The sequence below is a fragment of the Cavia porcellus genome, unplaced genomic scaffold, assembly GCF_034190915.1.
Source record: "Cavia porcellus strain 051 isolate PalLab524CR breed Dunkin Hartley unplaced genomic scaffold, mCavPor4.1 scaffold_17, whole genome shotgun sequence".
In the NCBI taxonomy this organism is placed as follows: Eukaryota; Metazoa; Chordata; class Mammalia; order Rodentia; family Caviidae; genus Cavia; species Cavia porcellus.
In genome coordinates this window covers 54,417,571-54,431,387 of record NW_026947500.1, presented here as the reverse complement: position 1 = coordinate 54,431,387, position 13,817 = coordinate 54,417,571, and the positions used below count along the sequence as shown (strand labels likewise).

The following is a 13,817-nucleotide window of genomic DNA, read 5'->3' as shown; positions in this document are numbered from 1 at the left end:
CTTGGGTTTGCAGACAAGAGGATGGGAGGAAGGGGAAGGGAGCATAAGGATAGGAGATGGATCTGGCTCCCGGGGCCCAGGTGCTCTCAGAAATGTTTCCAGGCAAAAGATCCAAAAGTAAGATCAACATGGCTGGCCAACTGGCCAGCCAGGACACTATTCTGCCTTACCTTCCAGCAGGCAGCATCACAGACCTTCACTTCCAAACTCCCTCAGAGGCAGTCCCTCAGTTCAAACGCAAATACACATTTGGGAAATTAAGCCATTGGCAAAAAGTTGAACTTCTCAACCATCATTGAGGAAGGGTTTACATCTATTCCAAAACCGGAACAAAAATCACCGCAGAGTGGCACCAAATTACTCTGTGCTTTGCAGGAAGGTAGAACCATTTCACAATCAATATAAAGTCATTTATTTTTAAATTAGCAATAAAATAATCAAATTTACATTAAAAAATACAAACAAGAAATGCCCTTCACATGTTGCATTCCAAGGTTTAAGCACCAGGTCTGTCTCCAGAAGGAAGCCAAGGCCTGGGATTAGAGTTCATCTCCCTCACAGATGCCACCCACTGTGAAGCCAGTCCCTATCAGACGTCATGACCTGTAGAAGGGGGCATGCTTGTGGCTCTTATCTGAGTGCTGGGAATGAGGAACTTTTGCAAAGGAAGCTAACAGGCAGTACTCACCCTGTCCTAGAGCTTGCAACTCAATCAGGAAGACTGATGAGACCAGCAGGGACCTAAAGGGCCCACCACTGGGTCAGCAATCACTGCAAGACTTCCTGGCTCTTGCTTCCTCTGTGATAAGAACCAGAGGAAACAAAGAAGCTGTGAATTTCACTAATCCAGAGCAGAAGAGCCACTCCAATTTCTGGCCTGTCTCAGCTGACCCAGCCTCAGAGACAGGCCATCCCGAAGGTCATGTGACTAGTACCAGCCTGCTGTGGGACGGCTTTTGGACAAGCCTCACAATAAGTAGCAGCTGCAGAAAGGTGCAAGCATTACACCTCCCATTTGCTATGCAGAAAAAATGTTACGGGGATCAACTCAGTCCTCACTCCAGAGAGCTCATTGGATTTCCCAATGCTCATCCAGAAAACAAGCTTCTAGACAGCATGGAAAGAGCCTCGTCCTGAAAGGAAAGCAGAGGTTCCTCACCTAGTTTTTAGTCTACCTCAAGTCGCTTTTTGTGTTTGGTTGGTTTTTGTGATGTCATAGTATCTTTTACCTCCCGCTTCCTGCTTCCTGTCAGATAGACACCTATAGGTACATGAATCTCACACACAGCTGCCTTTGCAAATGATAACCTCAAATGACTGAATCATCCTGGTTCCTCTGAGTAAACATGAAAGAATACAACGCAGGAAGGGGAACCTAGCCCCAAAACTGAACTTGTTAAGCACTTGATTTCAAAGCAGTCAACTTGCCAAACCAAAATGGCATCTGCTGGTCCCCCCTGCTTCCAAGACACAGGGACAACAGTCTAAAAAGTGGCATCTTGTCAGGCTGAAGACCACTCAAGCCCTTCTGCTGCCGAAGCTAGAGAGGTCCCTCTGCTTTGTTAGACATACTCCCCTAAAAAAGTACACTGCAATTTGTGGACAAAAAATACTCCATGAGGTAGAACATACAGCACTCTGAACAGTCGCACGTGGACTTCCCAAGGGACAAGGCACAGTGTGACACAGGAAGGGAGCAAGCTGGAGCAGCTGAGACAGTCCAAGAGAAAAGCGCTTCGGTTGCTGGGGCGGGAGGCGGCTTTGAGGAGAATGTGTGGTTGCCATCAAGTAGATTAGGTTCCTCCAGGGCTGCAGAGTTGGGTCCAAGGAAGGCTACAGGACACAAAGGGATGGGTCCCCCTTGCACTCAGGAAGGCCACTTGGACTTTGTTCCCATCTGAAGACAAGGGCAGCTGTGCCAGGCTGGAGTGAAATCAGGTTCTAAGAGAAGTGGGGAGAGGAGCTCATCAGTGTTCACGAGGGAATTGGAGAGCAGAAGAAGTCAGCCTCAGCCACAAACATAGGAGAGAGAGGAAAGAGCAGAGAGAACTGTGAAAAGGAGAGCAGTGGAGTAAATACCACACCACACCACAGATGAACCTGCGGCAGGATTAGGAGTCAGTATTCCATGTGAAGAACACAGGTCCCCATCAATCACAGGAGAGGAAAAGGGCCAGAGTTCCAGGCTTCTGCACACCCGTGTGGCACAGGCTGCCACACACTTATTCAGGGACCTACGTGGGGACAATCACTGGCTGACAATGTCCTCCTTTGAATACAAGATTAGGAGGCTTTCTGACAGTCCAGTCTTCCCTTTGAACCTACCCTTCTCTTTGCAAGCAGAAAGGCACAGTGCAAAGAATATGGAAGAGTTCCAAGGTTACATTATGGCTATTCCACCTTAAGCTTGGGTAAGTTTTTGGGGGTGTTTTTTTTTGGGGGGGGGGCAGTTTGAAAGTCTCACTGTGTAGTTCAGGCTAGCCTCAAACTTGCATCGATCCTCCTGACTTAGCCTCCCCACTGCTGGGATTACAGGCATAACCACTACACCCAGCTAATCAAAGACAATCCCGTCTAAATTGGGAGTGCAGATAGTACCCTAAGACTGGCATACCAGTGGGGAGTTTAAAGTGACTGCCTCCCTTCCCTTAGTGCAAAGGACACCCCAGGGTAACGGAGTCTGAACCTGGGCAGTATCGGTTTGGACAGGATGCACTATGACAAGTATCTCGGCTACTCAGCTGCATCTTAGAGATTGGGTTAACTAAAAATATGAGTCTCTTTGATTTACATTCAGAATTCCCAGAATGAGGGATGAATGTTGGAAGAACACCATGATTTACAAGATATGTTCCAGCCATATGGAAAGCTACCAAGTATTACACCATTTTTTATTCTAACATCTTTTCCAAAAAAAGATAGTTGAAACTCAGAATAACACTCAGATTTGAATAATCAAAAAGCCTTCAATAACTGTACTTTCTAAATGCCCCCCCACCCTCCAAAAAAAGGAAGAGAAAGAAGGAAAAGAGCCTATGGTTAAGTGCTTTTCTCTCAAAGCAACTCAATAATAATCCAAACTTCTAGACCCTACCATCACATGGAAAGATGATGAAGAGACAAAAATATTAGGCAAAAATAAAGGAGCCAGCCATGGTGGCACACGCCTATAATCTCAACACTCAGGAGACTGAGGCAGGGGGATTGCTGTAAATTGGAGACTAGCTTGTACTACAAAGGGAGGTCCTGTCTCAAAAAGAAGGAACGAAAAAGAAAGAAAATAAGACAAGATGAAAAAAGTCCCTGTGGATATCAACATGGAAGTATCAGGACTTCAGAATATTTGTATGATATCTCCGTAACCCAACTTCTATGAATTCATAATAAAGAGAAAAAGGAGACACATATTACATAAGGTTAGTCACACTATTAAGGCAGTACAATAAACTCCAACACTGAAGAAGTATTAAATATTTGGGAGTACATCCACAATTGCATGCTCAAAATTACATTTTAAGATTTTAGTGATGTGGAATAATGCTTATGATTTTGTAACTGGGAACAAACTATAGATAATACAGTCTGAACTAACTAAACTGTGTATGTGAATGCCACAAGATTATCAGCAATAATATTAAGAATTAATTTAGGGTGTTTTTTTAAATTTGTAGGCTTTTTTTTAGCAGTGCATGCTGTATTCAGGAAAAAGTATTTCAAAAGTGACAAAAGTCTTAGTAATCCCAATAATGATTTTGTCAAGTAGTCATGTCAACCACTATTAAACCTGAGACAGTGGTCAGCTCTATCTTTTTAAATAAAATTTAAAGAAACTAGCTTAAATTTTAAAACCCCATTCTCTGAGGTTCTCTAGGCTCTACAGACAATGACAAATGGCTTCTTTATTTTACAAAGAGAAGCTAAGATGTAGTAAAGAACTTCCCTAAGTGAACTACTGTCTGTATGAACCTGGCCCTGTTATTTAACTTCTCTTTAAGACTAAACTCTTCCTTGCTGGGCATGGTGGCACATGGCTCTGTGGAGGCTGAGACAGGAGGATCAGAGGCTGAGAGGATCAGCATGAGTTCAAGCCAGCCTGAACCACATCATGAGACCCTTTCTCAAATAGAAAAGACCAAGACTAAGCTGCTCTCTCTGTGAAAGCCCCCACCTACCCATGAGTGTGTTGTCATTCAGTGATGTGTGTTTGCAGTATTTAGTAGACTGTTAGGCCCGGCTCAAAAATGTTATGATCTCATTCAGATTCCAACCAGTTAGCCACAAATAAAATTCTAAAGGCCCAACCCTAACTCAAAGCTCCCTTTAGATAGAAAGCAAAGCCCAGCATTTCCAAGAGCCTCTGAGGATCGGAAGACAGCCCCCAGATCTAAGAGATTACGCTTAGCTGCCACCCTCACTGCGTTGGCAGGAGAGTCAGGTGCACCAAGAAAGGTGACAAACAAAACACATGACAGTAGAAAGAACAGTGACAGAATGTGCAGGACAAGAAGGAGCCAGAGACCTGACCCGTGTTCCACACTGGAGCCTGAGAAGAGAATTTTAAGGATATGAAGAAGCTCACAACCCCCAAGTTTCAGGATATTTGTTGTGTCTAAAAATAGTCCCTGAAACAAAGCAGCTGGATTGAAACCCCAGGCTTATTTCCTCAGAGAAGCCGCTCCCCAGGCCCAGACCAGCCATACTTACATTTCAGTGCAGCAGCCCAGAGGCTGCTCTCATTTCGGAACGGAAACTCCAATAATCAACGCTATAATGCCCAGCAACACAACTACTACCACAATGATAATGATCAATTTCTGGAGAAATAAGACAGGTGAAAACAAATTATTACAGAATAGTGACACGTCAAAAACTCAACCCCTCCATATAGAAGCTGTCTCACCATTCCAAGTGAGAAGCTTCTATTTCTACATGAAGACATTCTTTAAGGATATTTTATTTCTTAAGTTACTTCTTGGCTAGCAGTGCCAGCACACTGAAATACAGGGTTTTTCCTCAGCCCTCAGCTGGTCCTGCATACATGGACAGATGTAGACCACTACTAGAGAAATAAGCAGAAACTGCCCAAGTTACAGTTTTCCTCTTCAAGAGGAAATGTTATACAGTCCTCATTTCCATCTTCTGTTCATCTCTTCCCTCAAGCCCACCTGTGCCTGTCAAACCTCAAGTACTGAATGGGTACCAGGAAGTATGGCCCAGCACAGATTTGTGGTATAAAATGACTCCCCACCTCCCTAAATGCCTGCATACACGACAGGTGGAAGATAAAGAACAAAAGTCTCAGAGCCTGAGAGAAATAAGCAGATAAGAACAGGACAAGACAGATGCCACAAGAGCTGGACACCACAGTCCATGAGCAGAGAAGCTCAGTGTCCTTGAGCAGCAAGTGCACCATAAACACAGACAGCAGTGCTGCGAGAACACCATTAGGGTCTGTATTTGGATCTCAGCTCTGCTACTAGGTGGACTGAGGCGGCTCCTTAGCCTCCAGCCCTCAGCTGTTTTATCTGAAAGTAGGAAACAATAGCTGCTCCCCAAATGCACTATTTCCGTAGCTGTTAGCACAGTGCTACAAACAAGACAGAGAAAAAGATGCCTGGGCCAGTGCAGGAGAAACCACAAAAAGGAGGAGTCTGAAGAACAGGAGCCACACGTGCCACCTGCAAGGCTTACGAGTGGCTGGCTGGATGAGCAGCAACCCCTGGCTCTGTATCTGTCCTACACGGCTGCATTTCTCATGTGGAAAGCATGTGAGCCAGATCCATGCAGGACAGCCTGGGGGGAAGGGTAGGTGGACGGACTCCAGGAAAGACTTCAGGTGAGGCTACAAGGAGGAAGGTGTGGGCCCAGAGACACGGATGGGGTGACCAGAGGAAGAAGCAGGTCAGGCCAACTAAGACTATGGCGCTCACCCTCCGAGCTTCACTCTGATACTTGACTGCCTTTTTGGTATCTGCGACAGCCCGCTCCACGAAGCCCACTGACTGGTCCATGTTGTTCTCAATACGATCAATCATGGCCCCCTTTATCAAGGTGCAAGTGGCAGCGGCAGTGGAAACAGAGAGATAGAGACAACAAACAGCATGGACTCTGGCCTCTGCAGACAGCAGGAAAACCTCACCTTCCGGGCCTGACTCTGGTATTTTACAGCTTTTTTAGTTTCTTCTTGTGCCTTCTCCACATGGTCAACTGTGTGCAGGACATTCAGTTCTATGTTATCTAACATCTCACCCTGCAAAGAACAGAGATGAGTCACACCCAATAAGCCCACCAGTGCAGCCTGAGCTAACAATCAGTGCCCAGAGAAGCAACTGAGGACCTGGGGGGCACCCACACACTCTTCCCGTGAAGCAGCCTGCAGTTCCCAGGCTTGGAGGTCAGGAGTCAGGAATGTTCACTTAGTTACCATTCCATGCCCAGCCCTACTGAATAGGCATCTGCATTGGACTGGCCAGAAGCCTGGTGACTACGTGTGAATGTATTCTCAGGGACCCATCCCACCTTTTTTTAAACTTAAGCATAGGGGGATGGGCAAAAATAGTATCCTGGGATTTGTGTTTTTGTTGTTGCTGTTGCTGCTGCTGCTGTTTGAGCATAATCAGGATCCAAGCCTCTTCCAGGTCACTCAGGACTGAACCAAGGTCACTTAGCCCTCATGAGGTTTTTAGCCACTACTATAGAATAGTACATAGCACATAGCAGGTTTCCAGTGAGTGTAGAGGCTGGGAACATATGTTTTCTTCAAGAGAAGTTCCCAGGACCCATAAATGACATATATGAGGTTACTTAGGTGATCTGGGTTATCTTCCTACATAGACAATGGACTCCTAAGAAGGATCCCCCCATTCTCCAGCTGTTACTCTTGACAGGGAAGCTTGGTCACTGCTGTTAACATGCAGGCAGCTGAAGATGGGAACTCCCCTCACTCCTGCAACCCTCCTGGATCTAACACCCTCACAGATCAGCCCTCTATAAACAGCTAGGGACTTACCATCACTTGAATTCCAAACCAGTTCCTCGGCAAGGCAGTGTGAGGGAGAAAAGAAGATTCGGGATGGAGGGACTTGAGAAATGGTCTCAAGGGCAGAAAAGGGGTGAGGAAGACACCACACCCCACAGCAGAGACACACCCATCACGCAGTGCCTAGCCTATCTATGAAGGGGGCAGTTTACATCCTACTCAGGTGGCAGTGCAGCCAAGGCGCCTGTGAACATGGAACCTCCGTATGGCCCCGTGGCCCTGTGAGAAATTGGAGCCACCTGACTACATAAGACAAGGGCCATGGGCAGCAAGGAGTCCCTGGATGAGGGGCTGGGTGGACACCTACCCTGCCAAGCACCTGAGTATTTCCAGTCCACCTGTAAATATTCTTGGACTATTTCTTTCATGTCTGTTCTTGTTGCTTAGCAAAAAGTGCAAAAGTTTTCAGAAAGTTTTGAAAACACAAGAAGAAAAAGCATTTTTAAAAATCTTTTGTTTTTTTTTTTTTTTTGTTTGTTTGTTTGTTTTTACTAGGACTTGAACTCACGACCTTGCACTTGCCAGGCAGGCACTGTGCCTCTGAGCTGTATCCCCAGCCCTAAGACCTCCATTTGAAGTTGTACTACATTTTCACCTCGAACCAAGAAAAGATTATAGGTTTTCAGTGTCAACAATGAAATGGTTCATATCAGAAGTCTATGTTAAGACATCATTAAGAACTCGAATATAAATTTTTAAAAATTAAAAAGGAAGGAATAAATCGATCCTCAGGCTGAGTGGACAAGATATTACACAATGCATGAAAATGGTATGAATCAGAAAAGACTGCTTGCCACAGGCCGGACTGACAGGGCAGGACACCGCAGGGTCGGCATAGGCACAGGTAGGGGCTGAACTTGCTGTTCCCACCCCACCTCGCCTACAGTCCCACAGCCCTTGGGAGAAGCAGGGACTTCCTCTCACCCTGCCACTCACCTGGTTCTCCACCAGCATGGCGATGTCCATGAACATGTCATGCAGCTCCTTGATGCTGCTCTCCAGCCTCACGATGTCCTTATGCCGACCCTCAATCTCACTGAGGGCTTGTTTGGAAATCTGGGAGTCGATGATCTACGATCGAGCACACGCACGTGGGATGCTGGCACCACTGCAGCAATGGCTGCCTCTGCACAGCCCCAACACGCTCCTGCTGAACTCCAGTTGCCCACCTCCATGTTGCCACTCTCCTGTGCCTGCAAAGGGCTCAGTCACTCACCCCTGAAGTAAAGATGGCAGGATTGCCACTCTCCAGCATCTCCTCCAGCTCCTCATCTGTAGTCTTTTTGCCAGCTTGTTAACAAAAGAAGTGGAATATCAAACACAAGTTCAAAGCACACCCCACTTTAACAGCTCCTCAGAAACCAGAAATAAGAGGCTTAACCATAAGGACCAGAACCCACACACACTCCCCATGGCCTCCAGATTCCTTTTCCTAACAATGTCAGGAGTTCCCTTCCTGAAGTGCCTACTACACATTCCATTGTCTCCCGGCTCAGACTACTTTCTGGCCCCACGTGGTCCTCCCAGGAGATGGGCCCTTCATAACGCAGCACTGTTCACGGGCACACCCTCCCTCAGCCCACAGGGGCCTGACCTGCAACTGCAAACACCCTCTCCCCAGGACCTCCCAAACATACTTGTTCTTTCTTAACTGCACCCTTGTTCACATCACATCCCTCCCACGGAAGTACACCTGCCCTGCAGGGCCTGCCTTCCATATTATTAAACTCCTAGAGGCCACAGCTTTATTGGGTTCCTTATTCCTCATAGCAACTAGCTCCACACCTTTTACTTTGTAAACATGCTTTGCTGTCTAACACAGTAGAAATGTAGCAAAGCCACAGGAGACCAAGTGTTTAGCAAGTGTCTCCCCGATAGCCACATCCCATCAGAATAAAGTTACTCAAGCCTGACAGACCTTGAGCCCCTCCAGCCTAAGACACAGCGTTCAGGATGTGCTGATGTTGCCACACCTGCTCTAGGCTCAGGGCAAAACGGCACAGAGACCATGAGCAGTGCTGCTGCTGCTTCTCCCAGAGCCTCCCATCTAGGGATGGACAGCAACATGGCAGAACAAGCAGAGGACCGGCACATGCCAGATCTCAAACATACTAATTTCAAGCTGCCGCTGGATTCGCCCTTTGCTGCGTTCACGGAAGTCCACCTGCGCCTCGTTGTATTTGGTCATCACCTCCACAAACTTCCGGGAGAGGACAGAGTGCTATGGGAACAACATTAAGTGAGTAAGCCCACCGCAGGGAGATAAGAAAAGGAAGGTCTGTGACTGCCATAAAACCCCTTCCCCAACCCACATGGCCTGGTCTCCAGCAGCACTGAGTTTGGAAGTAGGAGGTTCCTTAGCAGATGGTCTTTAGTGCCTCTGGAAGAGTCCACTGCCAGTTTCAAAACATGGCTTCAGCATTTCTGCCTACCTTGCTGACCTCTTGTGGTAACTGTGAACCTACTTGCACTAGCAGTGGTTTTCTGCCCCGGCTTGCTTTCTAAGCTAGCATCTCCATGCTCACCTATCATGTCTGGCAAACACCCCCTAGATTCTCACTGAGCCTCCCAACTTTTCTTGCTAACAAGCAGTTATACTCTCTCAACAGGCCTGGATGCCTAACCCAAAGTTTCATAATACCTTGCACTCTCTGCCTACATCCCCACCATAGTCATTTCTTCTTCACAAAAAGCAACATCTGTACTTCTTCCAGACCCACCCTGACATGAAAATTCAGAGCAAACTTTTGCAAATTTGTGCAAAACTTAGAGACCTACAACTTCCTGTCTTTTTCCCACTCATATCCAGCTTTCAAAGTAGACCCACCAGAATGTCCTGAAACAGGCTATTGGATCAGATCCAGTCTCCCAAACAGGTATCCAGAGGCCTCTGAATATTCCATTGCCCCTCAACATGGCTGCACCTCAACAAACCTTTCTCCAGACATGCTGTCCTCTTCTTGTTACTGGATCCCCACCACTGCTGCTGCCTACACACATGCATGAGTAAGGGGGAAACCCCACTGCCCAAGCCTGTCCACACAGGCATTCTGGTCACCCCTAGTTCCCCTCAAGATTGTTGAATGCAAAGGATTCCATCAGTTTATGTCTTATGTCTTATAACTCTGTTATGCTGGCCCATTGGTAGTAGTTTCCTGTCCTACCTGGATGTCACATTACTTCTCTACGGTCAGGGGTCCCAGCTGTGATGATCTCTAAAGTGCTTTATTCCCCGGGCAACGTAAGACTAACAAGACATCAATTTCCTTGCCCATAAAAGGAGGAGACTACACAAGGCCCTGGGTTCAGTCCTCATGCCACCAAAAATAGATGAGGAGTGGACAGCGGAGTGAAGATAAGCACACACAAAGCTGTGCTCTAGAGAGGCTCAGGAGGTAATCGAGGATGCCTCAAAGAAGGAGAGCGAGAAAGGAGGGTCAAAGGGCAAAGCCCAGCCCTGACCCTGCTTCTGTCTGGACACTTCCCCTTTACTAGTTCTTCAAGCTGAATTCCAATTAAGAAGGGAAGGAAGCAGGGGGGGGGGGAGACAGGAAGCTGAAAAAAATATTAAAGGACTGGAGATGACTGCTAGACCCAGGATCAACTTACCTGGGATTTCCGGATCCGAAGGTCAGCTGACGATCGGACCTCATCTTCTTCAATGTGCCTCTCCATGCCTGGAGGGAGAGGAAGGTAACTGTAGCAGCACATCTGCTGTTCCTCTCAAGAAACACTGTTCCACACAGGTAGAACCCAGGTGACAGAACAACAGGTAGGCGCAACCTCCAAGGCCAGCTCATGGAGCCACTGTCTCACTCTTCTCCACCTCTGCTGTTTACTCCCAAGTCTCACAGTAGGGATGAAGAGAGTGGTCCTGGTCTCCAGGAGACTTATACCCACATCCTTGCTGTGCCACTGAATAGGTGTGTGACCTTGAGAAAGCACACAGTCCCTCAGTGTATCGGTTCTCCCGTCTATACGACGGGATAAGTAGCTGTACACGCCAAGTGATCTCACCTGAATATGTGAGGAGGCCAGAAGCATTTCACAGGGATTTTTTTCAGGTTTTAGAATATCTGCATGGACCTGACATATCTTGGGGACAGGACACCAAATATGTCTTATATTCACATATAAACATAACCTTAAGCTACATTTATACCATATTTCTTATCGCTCCTGTTTTTTAACTGAAATCTGTCACATGCGGTCACGGTGGACCATTTTCTGCCTCCGGCATCAGATTCAGAACACTTTGGATTCTCACATCCAGGAATCCCCACCTGTGCCTTCCATAGATACCAGCAGGGAGGTCAGCTGAAGACCCATAATGGGGAGCACAGTGCTCCCAACAGCCGCGCTCCGCTGCACGTCACTATAAGGAGCTGCCAGGAACAACCCTGTCCACACGGGGTTGGTGATAAATGACAGATGAGGCTCAGCAAAACCACCTTCCCCTCTGACCTCAGTGCACACTCATTAATTCCTTTCAGCACGGATCCAGGCTGACTAGGGTTTGTGGTGCAACCAATAATCCCACCACGCTCCAGGCAGAACTGGGAGGTGACCCCAGCATAAGCAATTTAGCAAGACTTTCTCAAAATTTAAAAAAGTTTAAGGAAATCTGGGGAGAGGAGAAGTAGCTAAGTGTGAAGGCCCTGTGTTCCAGCCCAAAGGTTCAAAAAAAAAACACAGTATCCATGGAACTAAGCAAACCTTCTGAATCCCTGAGAACCAAATCTGTGACAACAGCTTCACCAAAGTAAGTTCTCAGAGGACAAAAGGGTAGGAATGGGAAGGTGCCCACCACGAAATGCCTAGGCTGCAAAGACAATCTGCAGACTGTGTCACAGACCCTGCAACTACAGATCTCAAAATCACCATCCCATCAAATGTAGATGCCAGGAAAACAGGACCAGCAAGAGAAACCTGAGAGACTAAGCCAAGGGACCAAGCCAGTAGCTGAAAGGTTTGAACTCACATCTCCTAACTTCAATGCTAGACTTTTTCAACTATGGTCAGGATTCTGAGAAGGTAAACTTCTGCAACAAGCCATTTCAGGGACAGTGCCCAAACCACATGGAGGAAGAAGTGCCATGGCTTTGATTAAGTCAGGTCAGAGGAAGTGGACAGGGGGGCTGCAGTGGGGAGGGGAAGCCCCCTTCTTACTCTTGAGTTTGTTCCTGACATTGTTGGCCCTTTTCTTGATCTCCGAGGTGAGCTGTTCCAGGTCATCCTTAGTTTCTGGGTAAACAAAAGAGATAAAATCAGAGAAGATAGGACTGCTTTGCAAATTACCTCAGTCAACAGAGGACAGGCACTGTCCCCAGGATCTGGCCCATGGCAGTGCCTGTTCCCCAGAATCTACCCTGGAATCTCAGACAGCCTATTTGTAAAAGGCATGTTCCAGACACCCAATCCCAGACCTGGAAGTTTGGAGCCCTAAATCTGCCTTTTTAATAAATCTTCCTAGGTAATTTCCAGATATAAATAAAGTTTCCAGAGCCTTCCTTTTAGAGGAAACTGTTTTACCATTGAAAGCTTCATCTCGGAGGGTAGGAAAAAAGTGCTATGGACTCATTCACGGTTCCAAGGCTTTTCAACTTTGAACTGAAGCAAGTATTTGTGATACACCTACATTCTCCCCAAACCCATCCTGGAGTGTTTGGCACAAGATAAAGTATTTGCTTCGATCCATTTAAAAGCAATCCTTCTGACCAGGGATTTAGCTCAGTGGCATAAGTGCCTGCCTTGGAAGTAGGCGGTCATGAGTTCAATCCCCGGTACAAAAAAAAAAAAAAAAATCCTTCAACAGAATGGAGCTAGAAACTAAAGAATTGTGAAGAAAATACAGACTTTGTATCAAGGTATTCTGGTTTAGTGGGGCTGAGGGGAAAATAAATCAGCAGTAGAAGCATGCAATGTAGAGCCAAGTTCAAGCTGTGGTCAAGGTGTGCACTGGGCAGTTACAAGGGCCCTGAGCACAGCCTGGGAGGATCCAAGGACTCAGGGTCAAGCAGGCAGCAGAAGAGACTTAGGCACTGGTATCCTAGGCAGGAGGAGCAGAATAAAGCCTGTCCATGTGAACAGAGTATGCCATGAACAGAATAACTGACAGTGGCAGGGAGGTGACATGCCATCACCATTAGCACAAGTTGCTGTGTACACTCCCCTGCCCCACACACCACAAAGATCACAAGCCTGGCTCTGCCCCCAGGTTAAAAGTCATCATCGCTGGGCAACTCCACTGAGCAAGCACTCACTGGGCTCTGGAATGGGCGCAGAGAGAATGATACTGTACAGTTTCTTCGCCTCCTCCACATGCTCTGAGATCTTGTCAATGTTGAGCCGAGTTTCCTCAATCTGAAACCAGAAGGTCAATAATCCTTATCATCGGAGAGGAAGAATATGTCCACTGTTCAGCACAGCGACGCACCTTCTGGCATTGTGGAAGATGAGGGCTAACATGTCCTCAGTTGCCCAGTGAGCACCCTTTCCACAGTCCAGTTAATCTCAACAGAGCAGTTACAGGACCCCCCCACACACACCAAGCAGAACACATTCACCCACCCTGCTTGGGGATGGGGGATCAGACCACAGTGAGGAAAACCAAGAAACCCCTGAGGAATCAGTAGAGAGGAGGTGCCAGCAAACCCTAGCAGGCAGATCCTTCAGCCCCAACACAAGAGGACAGAGAAGAGTGAGGGTGGACAGAGAGGCAAAAGAAAGAAGGAAAGAAGTGACAGGGAAGAAAATAAGCCTTGAAAATCAAAGAATG

The 13,817-nt window shown here is 47.1% G+C and overlaps 1 protein-coding gene across 9 annotated transcripts in view; it reads right to left on the bottom strand.

Moving 5' to 3' along the window:
• Stx3 (syntaxin 3) overlaps nt 1–13,817 on the bottom strand; it is a 54,329-nt gene that overhangs the window by 20,437 nt on the left and 20,075 nt on the right. For 3 of the 9 annotated variants that reach the window (XM_063228166.1, XM_063228167.1, XM_063228165.1), the window contains exons 3-9: nt 13,303–13,402; nt 12,209–12,283; nt 10,649–10,716; nt 9,152–9,260; nt 8,256–8,329; nt 7,976–8,110; nt 5,931–6,041 (exon numbers count right to left, since the gene is read on the bottom strand). In XM_063228166.1, coding sequence (XP_063084236.1) covers nt 5,931–6,041; nt 7,976–8,110; nt 8,256–8,329; nt 9,152–9,260; nt 10,649–10,716; nt 12,209–12,283; nt 13,303–13,402 — 672 coding nt within the window. Of the gene's footprint in view, nt 1–388; nt 6,042–6,139; nt 6,251–7,975; nt 8,111–8,255; nt 8,330–9,151; nt 9,261–10,648; nt 10,717–12,208; nt 12,284–13,302; nt 13,403–13,817 lie in introns of those variants that run through there. The other 6 variants (XM_023562613.2, XM_063228162.1, XM_063228169.1 and 3 more) reach the window with 4 other exon arrangements.